Source organism: Grampus griseus (assembly GCF_964374135.1).
Source record: "Grampus griseus genome assembly, chromosome: 17".
Taxonomy (NCBI): domain Eukaryota; kingdom Metazoa; phylum Chordata; class Mammalia; order Artiodactyla; family Delphinidae; genus Grampus; species Grampus griseus.
In genome coordinates, this window is record NC_139011.1 from 836,469 (window position 1) to 857,729 (window position 21,261).

General features: G+C 61.9%; 1 protein-coding gene and 1 pseudogene across 2 annotated transcripts; both read left to right on the top strand.

Annotated features, from left to right (window-relative positions):
• Positions 1–7,416: 7,416 nt before the first annotated feature.
• On the top strand, positions 7,417–11,430 carry LOC309835690 (epiplakin-like; annotated as a pseudogene). Its single transcript has 3 exons — positions 7,417–9,751; positions 11,076–11,173; positions 11,311–11,430. The product of its transcript is annotated as an epiplakin-like (transcript).
• Positions 11,431–11,804: 374 nt separating this feature from the next.
• Positions 11,805–19,431, top strand: NRBP2 (nuclear receptor binding protein 2). The gene is made up of 18 exons (XM_082674848.1): positions 11,805–12,223; positions 12,697–12,819; positions 12,889–12,990; positions 13,088–13,177; positions 13,312–13,367; positions 13,462–13,556; positions 13,706–13,729; positions 13,802–13,885; positions 13,957–14,012; positions 14,109–14,204; positions 15,263–15,395; positions 15,512–15,614; positions 15,728–15,778; positions 15,861–15,996; positions 16,940–16,993; positions 17,085–17,148; positions 17,258–17,313; positions 17,404–19,431. Exons 1-18 carry the CDS (start codon positions 12,101–12,103, stop codon positions 17,470–17,472), a joined length of 1,515 nt encoding a protein of 504 aa, XP_082530974.1. The 5' UTR covers positions 11,805–12,100; the 3' UTR covers positions 17,473–19,431.
• Positions 19,432–21,261: the final 1,830 nt, after the last annotated feature.

Below are 21,261 nucleotides of genomic sequence, written 5' to 3' on the forward strand. Positions count from 1 at the left end.
CAGTGCACATACAGATAAGTGAGTGTGAAGTGCTAAACACACTGCTTCCCAAACACGGCGATGAACACGGATGCTAACAAGTCCATCTGCAGGGACGTGGCTTCTTTTAGTCCCGCCCCATCCCACCACCCACACAGACATTTGTTGACCCCGAGCTTCGTACAACACCCTCAGGTGGTCATGGCCATCTAGCCATCCTATCTGAGGTTTCATTCAAGATTTCCCCTGCACACTGTTCGATTAAAGCTCGTTTATTGATTTGGGGTGATGTGAAGATAAAATGTTCCTGTGTAAATATCGCTAGAAAGAGAACTGAGTGATACACATGTTCTAAGAAGTTCAGGTTTTAAACCCCAAGTTATCCAATGGCAGAAATGTTACCTTGTAGGTGGTCTCTGGGCTGTGCCTGTAGTAGGTTCAGCTTTGGGCGAGGCGCTGTCTAGGGGTCAGAAGAGCATCCGAACAACTGCACACGTGAGATAAAGTCAAGTTTTCACTTGGCAGAAATCATAGGCACCTGTCATAGCACGATGCCAGATCACTTATGAGGAAAGCAATCATCAGCGTCAAATTGTGGTACTCATTATTCAGAGTGGGGTCCCCAAGCCCCAGGCTGCGGACTGGTAGCGGGCAAGCGAGTGACGCTTCATCTGCCGCTCCCCACCGCTCGCTTTACCTCCTGAACCATCCTTCCCCCTCCATCCCCGCATCATGGAAAAACTGTCTTCCACAAAACTGGTCCCTCGTGCCGTAAAGTTGGGGACCGCTGATTTAGAGGATGAACTACAAAACTGAATGACTAAAATCATGACAGGTGGGATAAGTGTGATGGTTCTGAATGAGGGGCTGTGTGGCCACGACTACTGTTCACCAGCGCTACTCCATCCAGTGCACAGGAGGACGGCATTGCCACCCCTCGTGGTCAGGGGGACCATGTGACCAGTGCTGGCCAGTGGGGTATGAGAGGAAGTGGCACGTGGCCCCTTCACACCAGAGCATTTAGCTGCCAGTATAAGACCTTCCCAAGTTCTCACTCCTTAAACCAGGAGGACCAGCGATATTCCAGATTATGGTCATTTCATCAGCCTGGATCCTGAAGTGAAGGTGGCAGAGCGGAGCCTCAGCCAGCCCCTGACGTGCAACATGAGTGAAGGTAAGCTTCCAGAAGGAAAGACGAAGCAACGCAAGAATCCACCAACAGATGAGAGCACAAAGCACACTGGGTAAACACACACAGTGGAATACGGGGCAGCCTGTAAAAAGAACGAAATCCTGATGTCTGATACAGCCCGGATGAAGTTTAAAGCCACTATGCTATGTAAAGTAAGCTGGACACAAGAGGACGAACACGGCATGATGCCACTTATATGCGGTCCCCAGAGTGGTTATTCATAGAACAGTGGTAACCAGAGCTCCAAGGACGGCAGCAGCTCTGGCTGACCAGGGACAGCCCAAGGGCCTCGGGAGCAGGACGGGCATCGAGGCTTGCCCCCCGGGAGGGTTCCTGGAAGATCTGAGCTGGAGGCCACCACAGGGGGCTACAGCCACAGGGAGAGGAGCCGGAGGGATGAGGACCAGTGGGCACGGCTGGGGCAGGGACGGCACAGGCAGGCGTGCTACCCACCCCTGGGCACAGAGAGACCCAGGCCTGGGCAGCCTCACATCTCCTTCCCACAGCGAGGAGCGGGCCCACACCTGGGTTTCGTGGCCTGGCAGCAGTGCTGCCTGCAGTGACCCGACCCCACGGAGAAGAGGCTCCGGGCTGCACTCCCGGCCACGAGCCACAGCCAGCTCGGAACGTTGCCCAGCGGGACCTCATGGACGGCGTCCTGGCGTTTGGTGAGCAGAGACGGGGCGAAGGCAGCTGGCCTGACATGCCTTGGGCGGGGGGGGTAGGGGCCCAGGCTGGAGCTCACTACTCTATCAGGTCAGGCCTCTCCAGCGGCCAGCAGCAGCCACATAGCATAGCCAGGGTGAGGTACGCAGACAGCGACAAGGACACAGGCGGCCAAAGGTCGGCCCCGGGTCCAGGAAGCCTTGGTGAGCAGGTGTGAGCGTGGGCCTGGGGGTGGGAGTGAGGACAGAGCCACGGGAGCCAACACTGGCACCCTCTACCCTGGAAGCCCGGCCCCCCAGCCCCTGTGCCTGCGCAGGTGTCTCAAGGTGCTCTCATGGTACGTGTCGGAGGTGGCTGGGTGGCCCTGGATGAGTATCTGGTCGAGAACGACCCGGAAAGAAGAGGCCTGGGGAAGGGGAAAGACTGAGTCCTCAGGGCCGGGAATGGGGACAGAGGAGGACAGTCCTTGGGTCCTGACCCTGGGGGGCAAGGGGCACCTGCTCCACCCCATCCATCTGGGATCTCTGGGCAGCAAAGGGGAGGACCAGCCAGAAGATCCATGTGTGGCTCCTGTCCTGGGCTGTGGCCCCAGCCTGCCAGGCTCTGGCCCTTCTTCCTCAGCTGCTCCAGGAGTCCCCGGCCCCGGAAGGTGGGCGCTGGGACTGGCGCCTGAGAAGGGGCCCAGGTCCTCCTGCTGGACAGAACGCCTGCTCCGATCCCAGGTGGAGGTGCTGAACCCATGGGGCAAGGCCTGGTCATCCCTTCCAGACAGATTGGAAGCCTGCTGGGGACAGAGACCCCATCTCTTCCACGGTCAAGGCAGGGAAGCCACTCGGTCATGGAGGCAGCCTCTGAGGACAGCCTGGCCCGGCAGCCGCAGGACGAAGCAGCAGCGCAAGCCGCCGGCCCCGAGGCGGGAGCGAGGCCTGGACGACGAAGGGCACTGGACAAGAGGGGCCCCTGGGTCGAGGTCAACACCTGCACCAGCGGCCCCTCGGGCCCCCTTGGGCGATAAAATCACGTTTGTAAAGCGAAACTCTGCGCGCGGCGGGCGGGGCCGCATTTACCTTGCAAACTCCGTTCAGAGGCCGTCTGGGCGGCGCGGGACGCACCCTGCTCCCTGCGGCCGCCCGCGTTCCTTCGCGGTGACTCTGGGGGAGCTGACGAAAGGGGCTGGGTAGGAGCGAGAGGACCCTGCTCCTCGGCAGCCGCCCTCCTCCCCGCCTAGGGGTGTTCACAGACCGTGGCGGCCGAGGGGAGCGCGCGGGGGCGTCGACCCAGCCCCGCGTGGGCTTCCCGGTCCCGCGCCCCTCCCGGCTTCAGGGCGCCCGCACCCATCGGAAGCACCACGTGCCGCCCCGGGGAGGGGCCTGAGCGGGTTTAAACCGGGAGGCGCCGGTCGCAGGCACAGCAGCGAACGGAGGGACTGCGTACGGAGTGCTGCGGGCACCGTCCGGGCAGGTGGGACAGCCAGGCCGGCCCGGGCGGGGCGGCCGCCGAGCGAAGCCGAGACACCCACGGGGGCTCTCGGCCCGGGGCCTGCAGAGGCTGGGGCGGGCGCGACGCGCCCGGAGGTGGCCCGGGGTTCTGGGCTCCGCTCCGGGCAAGCGGGGCTCTGAGGCCCGGTTCCCTCCCAACTAGCCCTGGTGCGCGGGAGTCCTGGCAGTCGCCCCCGAGCCTGGTTCCCCGCACGGGCGTGGGAAACGTAGCAGGGGCCTCGCCTGCCCAGGGGTTTCCGGGTAGGACTGGTGCGCGCCTGGGTGAGGCCGTGCAGGTCTGATTCCTTCCTGCCCCGCCCCCTGCCTTGCCGTTGGAGCCGGTCCGAGCGCCCAGGGCGCGAGGCAATTAGGCTGACAAATTGAGAGGGTGGGATGGCTCCTGGCCCGTTGCTGGGTGAGGGAGGCCAGTGCTTACCGATGGAGGGAGCTACTTGCCGTCGGGGGCGGATGGGCACCAGGGACCCTGCGTGGGGCCATCTCGAGACCCTTGGGAGGTAGAGGCGGGAGGGGCTCTGCCATGGGTTCCAGCCTCCACGACTCTGCTCTCTCCCTGACCTGCCCATCGTCCCGAGTTTCAGCATGGCCACTGATCTCTGCAGTCTGCACCCAGTGCAGGTGGGTGGGATCTTTCTGTCGCTGCTCAAAGTGGGCCAAAGGCCAACCAAGGTCACTGTCTCCATGTGTGAGCCTGAGGCAGCCTGGCCATCCGGCTCTGTTGTGATTTGGCTTAGATGGACAGCCAGAGAGGCCCCTCCGCAACCCCCAGCCCAGCCTGGCGTGTGCGGCCTGCCCTTCAGGGTACTGGTAGGTGACACCCCCTCCCAGGGATGTGGACCCACCCTCCTCAGGAATTGCCCTCCCACCTCTTGTCCCCTTGGGCCACCTGAAGTGGGGCTGCTCCCAGGAAGCCACAGGAGGGGCCTCCTCTCAGAGTCCCTTTCCAGTCCTGGGAAATCCGTTCGGCCCCTCCCCCAGCCACGAGGCCACCCTCCCCTCTAGCCACGTGCCGTTGAGGCCACCCTCCCCTCTAGCCACGTGCCGTTGCCACTTCTGCTGGTAACCGCCTCTCTGGGACGCCTGTCTTTTGGCTTCTGTGCGATTGGGCTCTTCTGTGTCTCCCAGCCTTGAAACTGCTTTGTCTCCCACTCCCCAGGCCCTGGACACCCCTCACATGCCCTGGTCTGTCTCTCCCGAGCTCCAGACCTCTCTGTCCAGCTGCTTCCCCAAGGTCCCCACTTCAGACTCAAGGCACCCACTCCCAGGCCCCTCTTCATGTCCTGCCTGGTCAGGGACCAGGGAGGCTCGTACCAGGCCCAAGGTCGCTGCTGACCAAATGGGCCATGGCCCAGCCACGGTTACCCAGCTGCGTCGGGCAGAGCCGCAGGCACAGGGCCTCTCCCAGCCCCTCAGGCCCTCCCCCACAATGGCCCTCAGGGCCCCAGCACCCTCCCTCCCACGAATCCCTGCTGTTCAGGAAACTTGAGCTTCCCGGGCAGGAGTCTGTCCTGCTCCTCTGGTTTTCCTTGCTGGGCTCCCGGCGGGACAACACAGCCTGCAGCGCCCCCACCCCCCACCCCACTGGCTGCTCCTGACCCCGTGGCCCAGAAAGCCCTCCCGCCTTGGCTGGGTAGTGAAGTACCTTTTTTCTTTCCCACCCTGGTCCCCTGCCCGACTTCAGGTGGTCAGCTCACTGCTCCAGCCACCCCGGGGGCCCTGTTACCTGAGGCTTCCTCTGCTCACACACCCTCTGAAGGCCGTCCTGGAGCGAGGCACACCATACAAAGGAAGCAGGCTGGTCACTGGGCAGGTGGGCAGCACAGCACGCGTCCAGGTCAGCTCGCGGAGCAGAGCCTGACACGGTTTCAGGGAGTGGCCTCGGGAAGGCTCCTGGGGAAGGAGGGGAGGAAGCAGATGGCAGGGAGACAAGCTGGCTGGTGGTGCAGAGTCTCAGCCACCCCTAGAAGGAGGTCAGGGCGGCCTCAGCCACCCCTAGAAGGAGGTCAGGGCAGCCTTGCGTCCACCACGGTCACACCGAGTCCTGGAACCCCACTCAGGCGTCCAGCTGGTCACTCGAACAAAGCCTTTTGTGTTCTTTCCCAAGGCCTGGATCTTTTTTTTTTTTTTTTTGCGGTACGCGGGCCTCTCACTGTCGCGGCCTCTCCCGTTGCGGAGCACAGGCTCCGGACGCGCAGGCTCAGCGGCCATGGCTCACGGGCCCAGTCGCTCCGCGGCATGTGGGATCTTCCCAGACCGGGGCACGAACCCGCGTCCCCTGCTCGGCAGGCGGACTCTCAACCACTGCGCCACCAGGGAAGCCCAAGGCCTGGATCTCAACAACGCTCCTCTCTCCCCACCCCATGTCCTCTTCCCACCTTCTCAAAGGCATGATGGTGTGCCCTGCGCGCCCACACTGCATGGCCTGCTCGCTTCGGGAGAGCTGAACAAGTGCCGTGCCTCCTGGAACCTGGCGGGGGGGGCGGGGGCGGGGGCGGGGCGGGTGAGCACCAAGCCACCGCCTCCACGTCTGCCCGGGCCTGGCACGCACTCCGAGACCCAGCGGCAGACCGGCTGCAGGCGCCACCGGGGCTCTGGGCCCAACATCCGGGCAGGGAAAGGGGGCAACAGGATTTTGCCCAGGGGTCTCAGCAGACACAGAGGAGCACCTCTTGGGCCCAGCTATGGGGAGAGCGGGGCCGTGGGGGGATTTAGGGTTCAGGCTCTGCAGAGCGGGTGACGGAGAGCTGCTCACAGCCAGCACTTCTGGGGGCACCATGGAACTTGAGGCCCCTTGCGAGACCGCTGGGCATAGGTGTCCAGGAGGCAGCTGGACACGCGGTTCCGCGACCCCAGGACAGGCTGGGCTCCAGCTGTGGTCAGGGGAGCTCTCCGGCTGAATGGGGAAATGTCACCAGGGAGGAGGGTCCCCCATGCCCCGTGCCCCAGAGGTCGGGAGGTCAAATCGAAAATGCGTTTGTGGGGTTTGGCAGTTTGGAGTCCGAGGTTACCTCAGCAAGAGCTGCGGAGCGGGGGCGAGGGCGCGTGGGGCTGAGCCTTCTCCCGAGACCCCGTGTGAGGCTTTGGGGAGCTGCGGGAGGCGAGGACAGTGTGGACCAGGACCGGGGACTGCAGGTGTGGTTCTGTGGAAGCAGGACGTGGACTGGCTCCTGGGGCCGGGAGGGAACAATTACCACAGCCCGGGAGGCTTCACACAACAGCACCTTCTTCTTCCACAGCTGAGGGGCCAGGATCTGGAATCAGTGCTTCTGGCGTTTGGTGGCAATGCTAGCTTTGGGGCCTGAAGCTGCTCGCCTCCAGTCTGCTTCTGTGGGCTGGGCATCGTCCCCGTCTGTCTTCCTGTGAGGACACAGTCGTGTTGGAATAAGGACCTCTCTACACCAGTGTGACCTCACCTTAACCTTAACTTAATTACATCTGCAAAGACCCTATTTCCAGAGGCCATGGCCCGGAGGACATGGGGCCAGGGTGGGCAGAGGGGGACACAGCCGGGCTGAGGTGAGAGACTTGGGACAGAGGGCAGGAACCTGGCTGAAGCCCGGTGGGGAGCCAGGAGGGAGCAGAGGCCAGGGCAGCAGTGGGTTAAGGTGGGGAAGGATTTGGAGGGGTCACTGGGAAGGGGGAGGGAGAAGCACACGAATACATGGAGACCACCCGAGGGCAGGGCAGGGACTGGTCATCGCTGGGTATTGAGGCCAACGGCGGGTGGAGGCCGAGCCTCTGCACCAGGACCCTGGGGGGAGGGGGACGAGGGTGCGGGGTTGAGATGGAGGCCAGAGGATGGCCTATAGGAGAAAACAGAGCCCGCACCCCCCAAGGCTACCGTGGGGTCCCTGTGCTCACACGGTCCCCTCCTGGGAGCCGCAGGGCAAGGGGAGGGACCGAAGCTGGATGTGACACCCCTCCCTCAGGAGGGCCGGCTGCCCTGGAGGCGGGTCCAGAGTGCAGGGTTGACCTCCTGACCGTGTCTGCCCTCCCACCCACCTGGGCTGTCTCGGGTCCCTCACAGCCTTTCCATCCCCACAGGGAGCAGACGGTGGGCCCTGGCTGAACAAGTTCTGTGCGATGAACAGCCACGTCTCTCCTCTCAACCTCCTGGTCACCAATGGCACTGAGACGGCTGTCGTCCCTGAGACCGTGAAGGCCGTGCTGGGCACCGGCACCCCATCCGGGCCCCAGGCCAGGAGCCTCGCCGGCATGTATGTGGAGGCCTCGGGCCAGGCCCAGCGTCTCTACGCTGTCATGAAGCAGGGTCTCCTGCCCTTTGGGCTCGAGCTGCTCTGCTGGAGGCCCAGGCGGCCCCGGGCAGGGCCAGCTGCTCCTCGTGTCTGAGGCCCTGCAGCAGGGCCTGGTGGGCCTGGAGAGGAAGGAGAAGCCGCTGGCCGCCGAGCACGTGGTCACTGGGTACCCTGACCCTCTGGGGGTGGGAAGCTGGCCCTCTTCCAGGCCATAGGGAAGGAGGTTGTGGACAGGGCACTGGGGTGGAGCTGGCTGGAGGCCCAGGAGGCCACGGGGGGCCTGGTGGACCCCATCCAGGGCATGCGTGTGGCCCCTGAGCTGGCCTGCCAGCAAAGCCTCCTGGACCAGGAGACGTGGTGTGGGCTGTTGGAGCTTGGGCCCAGCTCAAGTGCCCCAGGCTTCCTGGACCCCGACACGCCGGAGCGGCTGCCGTACCGGGAGCTGGTAGGCAGGTGTGTGCAGGCCCCCAGCACGGGGCTGGGCCTGCTGCTCCTCAAGATCACTTTTCGTACGCTGAGTGGGGCACCGAGCTTGGCCAGGCCGCTGGAGGTGGGGGTCCTGGACGTGGAGACGGCCCAGGCCTGCGGGAGGGCAGGCTGGCAGTGCCGGATGTGGGTGCACGCACCGAGGTGCAGCGCCACCCGCAGGGCACCGGCGGTGTGGCAGGGCTCGTCCTGCTGCCTGCAGGGCACAAGAGCTTCCAGGCCTCGGCCGAGCACCTGCTCCCCACGGGCGCCACGCTTCCGGTCCGGGAGGCTCAGGACACCACCCGCATGCTGGTGGACCCAGCCACCGGCCGGCAGCTGTGGCCAGATGAGGCGGTCAGGGCAGGCCTGTTTGGACCAGAGCTCCACAGGCAGCTCCTGGCAGCAGAGCAGGTGGTGACGGGGTATCGTGGCCCCTTCAGTGGCATCCGAATGCCCCTATTCCAGGCCATGACGAGGGAGCTGGTGGACAGGCCTCCGCTGCTGAGGCTCTTGGTTGCCCAGCTGGCTACAGGCAGGCTAGGGTGTCCTGCCCGCAGGCTCCGGCTGCCCTGGGAGGCCACCCTGCACTTAGGCTGCCTGGACAAAGAGCTCAGCAGCATCTCTCGCAGGCGGCTGGCTTCTCGGACCCCGGCATGCAGGAGAGCCTCAGCTGTGGGCAGCTGCTGGCCCACTGTGTCACCGACCCAGAGACGGGGCTGGCCTTCCCGCCCATCTCAGTGGGGAGCCCTGGAGCGGAGCCACAGGGGCCCCCGTTCACTGAGCACAGCACCTGGCAGACCTTGAGAGCTGCCGTGGCCACCGTCTCCATGGGCAAGTTCCAGGGCCGGCCCATGTCGCTCTCCGAGGCAGTCCCCGTGGAGCAGAGGGTGACGCTGACCCAGCAGCACAAGGACGGGGCCCTCTTGGTGGAGGAGCTGGTGGCTGCGCTGAGGGCCACCCACGAGCAGGCTGCAGCCACTGCCGGGACCACCTTGGCTGGGTGAGGATGCCCGTGACTCCAGGAGAGCTTCTGAGAGTGGAGATCATCAACCAGGGCATGTACGAGCAGCTGGAACGAGGCCGGACCATGGGCAGCCTGGCCTCGTGCAGAGGTACTTGCGAGGCACCGGCTGCATCGCCGGCTTGCTGTGCCCGGCTCCCAGGAGCCCCTCGGCATCCACGAGACTTGTAGGAAGGGGCTTCTCAGGCCCGGCACAGCCCTCACCCTCCTGGAGACGTGAGCAGCCAGTGGCTTCATCATCTAAAGATAACAAGGGGTATTCGGTGGAGGAGGCACTGAGGGCTGGCATCATGGGCCCGACGTGTTCGCGAGGCTGCTGTCGGCTGAGCGCGCCGTCACCGGCTACACCGACCCCTACACCGGGGAGCAGATCTCCCTCTTCCAGGCCATGAAGAAGGACCTCATCGTCCGGAGCACGGCATCCGCCTGCTGGAGGCCCAGATCGCCACGAGCAGCGTCATCGACCCTGTGCATAGCCGCCGCCTGCCCGTGGACGTGGCCTACTGGCGCGGCTACTTCGACGAGGGGATGAACCGCGTCCTGGAGGACCCCAGCGACGACACCAAGGGCTTCTTCGACCGCAACACACACGAGAACTTCACCTACGTGCAGCTGCTCCAGAGGGCTACTCCTGACCCAGAAACAGGCCTCTTGTTTCTTCTCTGTCTGGAAAGTGAGTGGGTATTCTTTCTAATTGGTTGTTTTTTTCAACCCTGAAAAATATATGACAACATTTTAAAACATTTCTTAGCGTGCCAGTATCTGTGTGCAATGTGTTCAGCTTACGTGCACAGCGACGTTCTACTCTCTTCCGTCCTTTTTTGCTTATGGTTCCTCATTGCATTAAAGGAAAGACATTGTCCTGTATGATTTTTTTCTCTTCACCCTTGGTGTTATCAGGTGTGAATTTTCAATTAGAATTTCACAAGTGGCCATTTCTGATAGACTCTGATGCAGTTAGAGTGAAGGACTTTCCTTTGTTTCCCTGGCCTATCACACTGAAGCGTATGCATCAATTTGTTATATTCCCATTTTAATTAAATCCGTTCCTTTCAGTTATCGATTTTTCTCCTGTTCGTTGAGTAAACCATTCCCCATCAATTTCTCGCAGTAATAAGTGCCTTTGGGTCTCAATTTGGGGTCGACCTGCTATTATTTTCCATCCTATGGCTGTGCTTTGAGGGGGCAGGGGCTGGTTCTGTCCCCTGGTGCAGCTCTCCCAGTTGGTATGACCCCCTTGGTTTGCGTCACCAGCTTTGTTCTGGAGGTATGGCCTTTACAACAACGTACAAAGAATTGTTAGTATGTCAGCAAAGCTTTTTTCTTTGAGTTCAGTTTTTTGAAGGTTCATCCACAGAACTCTATCCTTATTGTAGATATGAGGTTAATCACAGGAGAGAAGCACTGACAACCTACGGTGGCATACAGTCATATCCAGAATGGTCTCTGCTTACACTGCAGTTCAGGTGTCAGACGCGGATGAGCCTGGAACTTCAGACACTCATTGCACAGTGTCTGGTTGGGGCAGGTGACAGAGGACCAAGTCTTGCTGGTCCCTCCTTTGCGACACAGCGCGTTCTGAGTAGTGTGAGTGATGGTTTCACAGGATCACCTGAGGGGGGTGGAGTGGGGAGTGCGGGGGCTATGCTGGTCCACCAGGATGACGGTGGTGGAGTTATGTCTATGCAGAAGGTTGGGAGGAAGAGAGGTGTGCAGGGGACTCTGAGAGACCAACAGGCTGAAGGCCTTTGAGCCCGGGGGGGGGGGGGTCAGGGTTGTGGTTTACGTCTGGGAGAAGGCACACGCGTGTCCACTACTTCTCTCTCCAGAAGGACATAGTGAGGGAGGGGGAGGACTCAGCAGGTGTGAGCGGGAGACTATTGAAAGGTAGTGGGGGTTTGGGATAAAGGGGGTTTTAGACAAGAATTCTAAAGCACATCCCCTGTTGGCATGGCCTCTGGGGTCAGGGCTCCCTTCTGATGGCTCCACTGTTCCAGAAAAGCCATCAGCAGAAAGCGGAGAGAGGGCCATCTGGGAATGTGGGAAGGTGGGTGTGGACATGAAAGGGAAACACCGAATTGCAGGCCAGTGGGAGGTCTGTGGTCACTAATTAAAGTCCACCTGCTTGCGTAGTTTTGTCTCCTTCGGGGACCCTCCCACGTGTTCCTTAGGGGATGGGGGACGTGCCGGGAGAGCTGGCCTCCCCGTCGCGCATTCCTGCCCTTCCCCCAGACCCTCGCGGTGATCCCCGGGCTGAGCGGGCTGCGCCCGGCCCGCTCCACGCTGGGTTCACCCCAAGGTGGGCGCCCGGGGACTGGGCCGGGTTTCAGGATGTGTGTGGCAGGCGTGTGATGGGGAACCGGTGCAGGAAGTACCAGCGGCTCCCAGAGCTGGGCAGGGCCGGTCGGCGCAGGCCTCCGCGCGCCCGGGGAGGCCCCGACGGACCCGGCTCCGGGCCGCCACGGAAACCCCTGCGCCCGGGCCGCTCGCCTCAAGCTGGTGCCGGGGCAGCCGAGTGCAGCGAGTCCCGGGAGGAGCCTGTTTGGGACCAGGCAGCTCCACCGGGAGGGGGCCTCGGGAGGGGCGGGGCCTCGGGGCGGGGCCCTAGACGGGGCGGGCGGGGCCTCTGACGGGGCGGGGTCCGCGAGGCGGGGCCTTCGTGGATGTGGGCGGGGATAGTGGGCGGGGCCTCGGCCGGGGTGGGTCCCCACGCGCTGGGCCCCTGGGCGGGGGACAGGTGGGGTCTCCGCTGGGCGCCGCAAGGGCTCTGCCTTCTACGGGGAATCTCCGCTCGGGCTCCGGCCAGGAGAGGCGGCTCCGGTGGGGCAGGCGGGCTCCACCCCCGGGCCGGCCGCGCGCCCGCGCCTCCCAGTTCCCGGAGCCCGAGGAGGGACTCGAGGTGGTGGCGGCGGCGGCTCCGCTCCCAGCTGGGCGTCTGGGCGCGGGGCCAGGACGGGAGGGGAGCGGCGGCGGCGCTGGGCGGCGGATAGCGCGGAGGGCGGCGGCCTGGACCCGCCGAGCCATGGCGGCCCCGGAGCCGGTGCCGAGGCGGGGCCGGGAGCGGGAGCGGGAGGACGAGAGTGAGGACGAGAGCGACATCCTGGAAGAGAGCCCGTGCGGCCGCTGGCAGAAGCGGCGGGAGCAGGTGGGCACGGCAGGGAGGGGCGGGTCGCCGCCCACCTCCGGCGGAGGGGCCCTTGAGACCACGCGGGGCCGTGCGGACTCTCGGGAAGCCAGAGGCCCGAAACCTCTCCGAAGCGTCGCGCAGGCGGCCCCCTTCTTGACGGGCCCTTGCACTCCTTTAGCCTGCCGCCCACGCCCTGGTGAGGAACCCCCGATTCTCTAAGTCTCCTCCCGAGACCACCTCCCCATGCCTCTGGGACCAGCTGTTAGTCCTCTGGGGACCAGCCTCAAAAACACCCGGAACATGCCCCAGATCCCCTCAGCACAGCCCCAGGATACCAAGCTTCTGCTCCTGGGTGCTCAGCTTCCCCCCAGAGCAGGCCAGCGCCTGCCTCACATACTCGGGCTGCTGGAAGGGAGGTGAGCGGAGACCTAGCCCGCACCCTTTTCCTCCCCCACGCACCAGCTCACTCGTGCCCCCCGCCCCCCCACCAGGTGAACCAGGGGAACATGCCCGGCGTCCAGAGCACCTTCCTGGCCATGGACACGGAGGAGGGGGTGGAGGTGGTGTGGAACGAGCTGCACTTCGCTGACAGGAAGGCCTTTTCGGCCCACGAGGTAAGGCCTGCTGCCCTCACCCCCAACGCCCAGCTCCCCCCCAGCCTGGTGACCGCCCCCCCTTCCCAGGAGAAGATCCAGCTCATGTTTGAGCAGCTGGCGCTGGTGGACCACCCCAACATTGTCAAGCTGCACAAGTACTGGCTGGACGCCTCGGAGGCCCGAGCACGGGTGAGCCCTGGGCACACCACAGGGAGGGGGGCACCAGTGGGTGGGGCGGCCGCGAGCACCCACCGTTGGTGGAGCCCGTGAGCCTGCCGCCTCGCAGGTCATCTTCATCACGGAGTACGTGTCATCGGGCAGCCTCAAGCAGTTCCTCAAAAAGACCAAGAAGAACCACAAGGCCATGAACGCCAGGGTACAGGGAGCGGGCTGGGTCAGCGTCAGGGCCAGGGTGGGGTCGGGGGTGCGCTGGGCGGCCCTGGGCACAGGAGCGGGGTTGGGCCGGGGCACCTCAGGCCCAGCTGCCTTTCCTGCGCTCACCCCACGGAGTCCGTCCGCCGCCAGGCCTGGAAGCGCTGGTGCACGCAGATCCTGTCGGCGCTCAGGTGAGGGCCTGGGCTTGCCCGAGCACCTGCCCCTGGCGCCCTCGCCCCTCTGGCACCCCTGACCCAGCTCCCCCTGCTCTCCCCTCCTCCCCAGCTTTCTGCACGCCTGCAGTCCCCCCATCATCCACGGGAACCTGACCAGCGACACCATCTTCATACAGCACAACGGCCTCATCAAGATCGGCTCTGGTGCTGGCGGAGCGGGGCTGGGCGGGGGCGGGGGGCGGGGCTGGGCGGGGGCGGGGGGCGGGGCTGGGGGACCTGTCTGGAACGGGGCGGACGATGCCCACTGCCCCATCACGTTGACGCCTGCTTTCTCCCCGCGGTAACCGGCGCAGTGTGGCACCGGATCTTCTCCAATGGTGCGTGGGGACCCTGGGGGGACGGAGCGTGGGGGAGAGGTCCGGTCTGCTCATCCCGCGCGCTCTCCGCAGCGCTCCCAGACGATCTTAGAAGCCCCATCCGTGTTGAGCGGGAGGAACCTCGGAACCTGCACTTCTTCCCGCCAGAGTACGGAGGTGAGTCTGGGGGGGTCCCCCCTCACCCCCGGCATCCGCCTTACCTGCCCTGATCTGCTCTCCCCTTTCAGAAGTTGCCGATGGCACTGCCGTGGACATCTTCTCTTTTGGGATGTGTGCGCTGGAGGTACTAACCCCGTGGTCTCTGGGCCCCTCCCAGCTAACTCCCCCCATCCCACCTGTGCTGTCCCTTCCCCATGCCTGACCTTGCCCTGCCCCCCAGATGGCTGTGCTGGAGATCCAGGCCAACGGGGACACCCGGGTCACAGAGGAGGCCATCGCTCGCGCCAGGCATTCTCTGAGTGACCCCAACATGCGGGTAAGCAGCTGGCCCTGCCCCTACCGGCTGGCTCTCAGTGTTCCAAGGAGGGCCGGTGCGGTGCTTCGGGAAGGCCTGGAGGTGCAGCAGGTCTGGGCCAGGTCCGCTGCGTGAGCCTCCACCCCCCCTCCCCCGCAAGGAGGGCCTTACTGGGCGTGCGTGTTGAGTTGCAGACGTGAAGGCTCTGAGGGCACACGCTAAGCACAGAGAGACCGGAGAGATACTTCCCGTGTGGGCACAATTTTTATGCCCGTTTTATAGATAAAGGAACAGGTTCAGAGAGGCTTTAGAGCGAGTGGTGGAGCCGGTGTTTGCATCCAGGTCTGCCTGGTTCCACGTCCCCGCCTGTAAGCCTTCAGGAGACCAGTTAGAAAGAACGTGGTCCTAGCCTGTGTTGGGGGCAAGGTGGGTGGGGAGCCGGCAAAGGGATTGCGAACGGACAGAAGCTGCAGCCACAGCCTCTCTGGCCAGAGTCTGGCGACCGTCTGGCTTCACCGCGTGACCTCTGGGGATGGGGGAGGGAAGTGACGGGGCCTGGACAGGACTGACAAGGAGGTGGAGCCAGGATGGACCCGAGAGCCAGTGGAGGGCACGGATGTGGGGCAGGGCAGGGACACTTCAAGGTCATCTCCGGAATCAGGCCTGACCTGAGGCAACCGGAAGAGGGGCAGGCTGTAGGTAGGCGGGCTCAGGCTAGGCTGCACTGGCCTCGAGGGCCTGCGCTGATCTTTCAGCACTCTGCCCAGCCCCAGGGCTGCGAGGCGGGGCTGGGGTCCTCCCTGAGCAGCGCAGCTTCACCTGTGAATTGGGGATGACAGTGTCAACCCGCCACGACTTTTGTGAGGGGTGCTGGAAGTAGAGCACGGGCAGTTCTGGGCCCGGGGGCAGACTCGACTGTCCTGTTGCAAGAATCAGGTCCTGGCCTGGCTGCTAACAGGATTCCTCTACTCTCTGCACGTTGCTCCCTGAAGGCTCCCACGGGGTTGGGGGGCTTCTCCTCACACAGTGGGGCCAGAGTGGAGGGGCTCCACCGACTGCAGCCCCCCTCCACACCCCAGGAGTTCATCCTCTCCTGCCTGGCCCGGGACCCTGCCCGCCGGCCCTCCGCTCACAGCCTCCTCTTCCACCGTGTGCTGTTTGAGGTGCACTCGCTGAAGCTCCTGGCCGCTCACTGCTTCATCCAGCACCAGTGTGAGGGGCAGGCCAGCCTGGGGGTGGGCCAGGGCCTGGGGTCGGGATGCAGAAGGAGGCCCCGCAGGACCTCGTGCTTCAGGGCCCACTGCCCTGTGTGCTCCCACCGCCCGCAGACCTCATGCCTGAGAACGTGGTGGAGGAAAAGACCAAGGCGACGGACCCGCACACGGTCCTGGCAGAGATCCCCCGGCCGCCCCGGCCCCCGTTGCAGTGGCGGTGAGCAGCCTGCAGCCCAGAGGCCTCCCCTCTCCTCCCGGCCACGCCCCCCCAGCCCTGCCCGCCGCCCCCGCAGGACCGCCACCCTCATGTTCTCCTCACACCCATACCAGGTACTCAGAGGTCTCCTGCTTGGAGCTTGACAAGTTCCTGGAGGATGTCAGGTGAGGGCTGGAGTGAGGCTGGGGAGTGGGTAACTGTCAGGCCTGAGCCCTCAGCTGCCGCCACCCCGCACTGTGTCCCTAGAAATGGGATCTACCCACTGATGAACTTCGCTGCTGCTCGGCCCCTGGGGCTGCCCCGTGTACTGGCCCCACCCCCCGAGGAAGTCCCAAAGGCCAAGACCCCGACGCCAGAACCCTTTGACTCAGAGACCAGAAAGGTGAGACTCCAGCCTCCACAGGCCTGCCCACCGCCCAGACGGGTGCCCGTATCAGGGGTTTCAAGTCCCCCAGCCCGGCTCTCCTCCAGGCTGCCAGGAGAGACCAGGTTCTGGCTGACCTCTTTGTGGGGCTTGGGGGGCAGTCGTACAAGCTGGGATACCCCCTTTCCCAGAGGCTCCAGGGGAAGACCCCTGCAGGCCCCTGTCCCATACACGCTGCCTCTCGGATCCCACCTCCTTGGCTTGCTGATTCGCTGACATCTGTGACCTGGTGTTTCTGCCAAGGCCCCCAGGCCCTGTGTTTCCCCCGTCCCCTCCTCCTGCTAGGCTCCCCCCTGGCCAGGGGCCTCCCCGGCCACCCTCTCCCTTTCCTTGTCCACACCCACTGGGCTCCAGAGCCTCTGGCTTTGGCCTTGGGTGTGTCTCCATGGTTACCTCCCTGATCTGGGCCCCCTCTGTTCCCCACTGGCCTGCTGCACCAGCCCCCAGCCTGGCCGCCTTCCCCCAGCTTTCCAGCCAGAATTCGTGTTCTGATAGCCACAGCTGGGGGTCCTCAGCGCACGCCCCCGCCCCCGCCCCTGGCCCGGCACTCTGAGGCTTGGTGTTGCTGGCATCCTGTGCTTCTGCTGTCATATCCCTGCGCACCTCGCTCCTCCCCCACCCCCTTCCCACAGCTCGCTCTTTCTTCAGGTGTTCTCCTCACCTGTGAAAACTCCTATTCATCCTTCGGTACCCAGCTTCAATATCTACTCTGGAAGTTTCCCTCAACTCGCCAGGCTCCTAGCAGTGAGATGTGCTTCCTAGGCTCCCCTTGGAGACCCTCCTCATTTCCGGTCTTTACGACCCCTTTGTGTCTGGGCCCCTTTGACACAGCATCTGCTCTTGCTGCCCAGTTGCTGAGTTCCAGCCTTCGTGGGTGACCTTGGCCTCCCCCTTCCCCCAGGTGATCCAGATGCAGTGTAACCTGGAGAGAAGCGAGGACCAGGCGCGCTGGCATGTGAGGGGGGGGGGCGCCACCCACAGAGGCGCGGGAGCGCGGGAGGGGCGGGGCCGACTCCCGAGCCCACCTTGCCCTCCCGCCTCCCCAGCTCACTCTGCTCCTGGTGCTGGAGGACAGGCTGCACCGGCAGCTCACCTACGACCTGCTCCCAAGTAGGCCGCCCGGCGGGACCCTGGGCGGTGGCGGAGCGGGGGGTTGGGGGGGGCGGGCACGGCGGGCGGCGCTGCGGCCTCACGCCCGGTCCTCACGCCCCTGCTGCAGCCGACAGTGCCCAGGACCTGGCCGCCGAGCTGGTGCACTATGGCTTCGTCCACGAGGTGAGGTGCGCAGCCGGGTACGGCCAGCCTGGGAGGGCCGCAGGGTGGGCCGCGCCCCACCATCGCCCATGCCTCCCTCCTGCCCTGCAGGACGATCGGCCGAAGCTGGCCGCCTTCCTAGACAGCACCTTCCTCAAGTACCGCGGAGCTCAGCCGTGACCTTGATCCCACCTCAGCGCTCCAGCTCTCCAGCTCCCCAGCTCCCCGGAACCAGACCTGGTGGCTCCTGTGGGGAAGCTCGGCATTGGCCCCCGGCGTCTGGGTGGGGGACCAGGGGCCCCCTCTGCCTGTGTGCCTGCTAGTGAGGAACCTCCCCCTTCCACAGCTCCCAGCAACCCTGCAGTGGGGCTGAGGGTGGTGGGGCAGGCCCGTCAGGGGTGAGGGAGCCAGGGCTGGGGCTGGGGGGCTGGTTAGCCCCACATGTCCTTAGGATCAGGATGCCCCCATCGGCCAGCTTCCACAGCTCAGCGTCCCTCCCGCACCCTTCATTTCCACCCCCGATGCCGTCTGGTCACGAGAGGCTGCCCTGCAGGGAAACGCGGAAGTGCTGGGGGGCTGAGGGGTGGGGGTCGGCCCTGGACAGATGTGTGCCCAGGGAAGCGCTCCATTCCAAGTTGCTACCGCAGAGCCACACGAGGAACCGGAATCGCCGCCTTAAGCCCATGGTAAAGCACCTGCAGGTGTCAGGCGTGGTGCTGGGCACTGGGCAGGGCCACGGCCCTGCAGCTCCATGTGGCTCTCACACCCCACCCCCCGGCCAGTGCAGACCCTCCAAAGGGCTATTTTCTGTCCTTGTTCCCTGGCCTCGAGTGGTCAGGGTCAGGCACCCTCCGTGCTCCTCCCAAGCTCACCACTCCTCCTGCTACCTCTCTTACCTCCGCCTGTGGCAGGCAGCTGCCTTCCTGGGTCCTAAGGCTACCAGCCCAGCTCCCTGTCTCCCCCACCGCTACCCCCCATAACCCTAGCCTCCATTCACTTGGACCACCTCCCTTCATTTTCAAATGTAGTTGATCACTCTTAAAGATTTTAAAGTGCATGTATAAACTGAGCACATTCAGGTTTCTAAGCATTTCAAATGTCAAACAAGAAAAGCTCACCACCGTGTTAGTTCTCTGTTGCTGCTGTCAGGGTTTATCACGAACTCAGTGGCTTAAACCAGCACACTTAGATAGTTCTGTAGCTCAGAAGTCTGGCACAGATCCCACCAGACTAAAATCAAGGTGTTAGGAAGACTGCGTGTCTTTCTGGAGGTTCTAGGGCAGAACCCATTTCCTGCTCCTTCAGGTTGCTGGCCTGCAGGTGCCAGGTGCGGCGCTGGGCACAGGGCAGGGATTCATTTCCTCGCAGTGATGGGGCCGAGGTCCCCACTTCCTTGCCTGCTGTAAACTGAAGGCCACTCTTAGCTTCTAGAGGCAGCCACCTCCATTGGCTCACGGCCCCGTCCTCTGTCTTCAAAGTCGGCAACATCGGGTGGAGTCTGTCTCATGAAACTGTGTGTCTGGTTTTCTGCACCAGGAAGGTTTCGTGTGGCTAGGTTGAGTCCGCCCGGATAATCCAGGATGATCTCCTCATCTCAAGGTCCTTAATCTTAATCACATGTGCAAAATACCTTTCACCAAGTAAAGTAATATTCACAGGTTCTGGGGGTTGGGACACTGACATCTTTGCAAGGGGCAGGGGGCGGGGGTCATTATCCCACCTACCACATCACCCTAGCCAAAACCCTAAACCAAAACACCTTACCAAGATGTATCAAATGAAATAAATGCACCAATACGGTGAATCTCAAGTTATCTTAAACATTCCAATACTCTTTACAAAATTATTCAAGTTCTCACACCTTTCAATTTAAAATTACATTCTAAAATAACTTACACATCTAGTTGGAAACGCTGATGCTGTCTGATTCTGCGTCATCTTAAAACAGTTTGAGTGTCCAATGCATAACAGATTGTACCAGTGATTAAACTGAACTCAAAAGGATCAATACTATCATTGCTTCGTTCAATGCCTATGTTGATGTTTTCATTTTAACTTTTATCTTTTCGAAGTTATATACACATTATTTTAAAAGTGGAATTTTCTTAGGCCAATAATAAATAAATAATAAATACTGTCTCTAACCCTGACCCTTTCCAAATTCAACTCTCTTAGCTGTTTCTTCAGGCATTTAAAATGCATGTTTCACAAAATCGCACACATGCTTTTACTGTGTTTTTATTGGATTTTAACATCACATGTCACCTGCCGGTGTCCTCTGGGGGGAAGGGGGTCACTGGCCTCAACCCCCTGACCCAGCGTCATCCCAGTGTGATGCGTAGTATTACCGCTTCATTCCCACAGGTCTCAGCACAGAACAAGGTGTCCTAGGATTATATTTGCTTCCTTGCACAACGTTTTGTTTCCCCTGGAGTTAATCATTGCCTTTTGGGGGGCTTAGTTTTCTACGCGTCTCATTAATTGCTCCCTAGACTCTCCCGCAGAAGTGCGAACCGACTCTGTCTTCAGATTTGTTGCATAGCTGGCTGCTGCGTCATCTTTTCCTGGAGCCCCCAGCCTGCCCACTCTCTGCCCCAGGCTACTTGTTCTTGGGTTTGTGACCCAGCTGTCAGCATGGGCTGCGCCTTCACCAGCACCTCCCTCCTCTTGTCTCTGGAACCCATGCTCTCTTCTTCCTTCATTCACCCTCTGTTTGAGGAGGAACATCCTGAGCGAGGATGCGTGCAGGGTCACGGAGTCGTTCCTGTTCGCCCTCACTACTCTCTCATCTGCTTGTTCGTGCAGCTAGGGACAGTGTTGGGCTGGTGGAAGATTACTTCTTGCCAGGACTGTCATTTTCTTCCAGTCCCAAGAACTCCCATGCCTGTCTGAGTTCTGACCCTTTGTGATTTATTCTCTCTCTCTCTCTGGTTCTTCTCTTTACCCAAGTACTTTGGAAATTCTCAACGACGTGTCCTGATGTAGACCTGCTCTTTCTTTTATTTTAATTTTTAATTGAAGCATAGTTGATTTACAATGTTGTGTTAATTCCTGCTGTACAGCAATTTCCATTACGGTTTATCATAGTATATTGAATATAGTTCTCTGTGCTATACAGTAGGACCTTGTTGTTTTGTTTTTTAAATATTTATTCATTCATTTATTTGGCTGCACCCGGTGTTAGCTGCAGCTCGAGGGCTCCTTACTTGTGGCATGCGAACTCTTAGTTGCAGCATGCATGCGGGCTCTAGCTCCCTGACCAGGGATCGAACCTGGGCCCCCTGCATTGGGAGCGCAGAGCCTTACCCACTGTGCCACCAGGGAAGTCCCTGGACCTTGTTGTTTATGACCTCTTTCATCTATTGTCCAGAGATCCCAACCCTTCAGTTCTAGGAAGCTTTCTTTGCTTTTGTGGTGATTTCTCCCCTCTCCTTTTCTGGAATGCTTACTTAGATGTTGGACTTGTTTTTTGACAGGTGCAATATGTGCTGGTTAAGGGCATAGGCTCTGGAGCCATTCTGCTGCTTCCTGCTGTGTGACAGTGGTCTGTGACTCCACTCTCTCACCAGTAAAGATGGGGATAATAATGGTCCACACTTCATGGGGTGGTTGTGAGATCGCACAAGTTAACTGTGAAAAGTAACGAGAACAGTGCCCAGCACACAAGCACTCTGAAAGCAGCAATGCCAGATTTTCACAGGGGAAGCTGCCAGCAGGGGGTGGTGCTTTTGCCCCCCACAATGGAGGTGGCAAGTCCCCGCCGATCCACCCCTTTATCCCCCCCTCCGTTGTGGAGGCCTCTAAGGCGCCCGGCCAGCTCTAGCACTGGGGAGCGCCGACAAGTGTGACAATGGCTCCATTGTCTGCTTTCCAGCTATATGGTTTCGTTGTCATACATTCTGGAAAATTACAGCTTTATCTTTCAACCTTTCTGTTTAACTGTTCGTTTTCCTCTCGTGCTTTCCATTT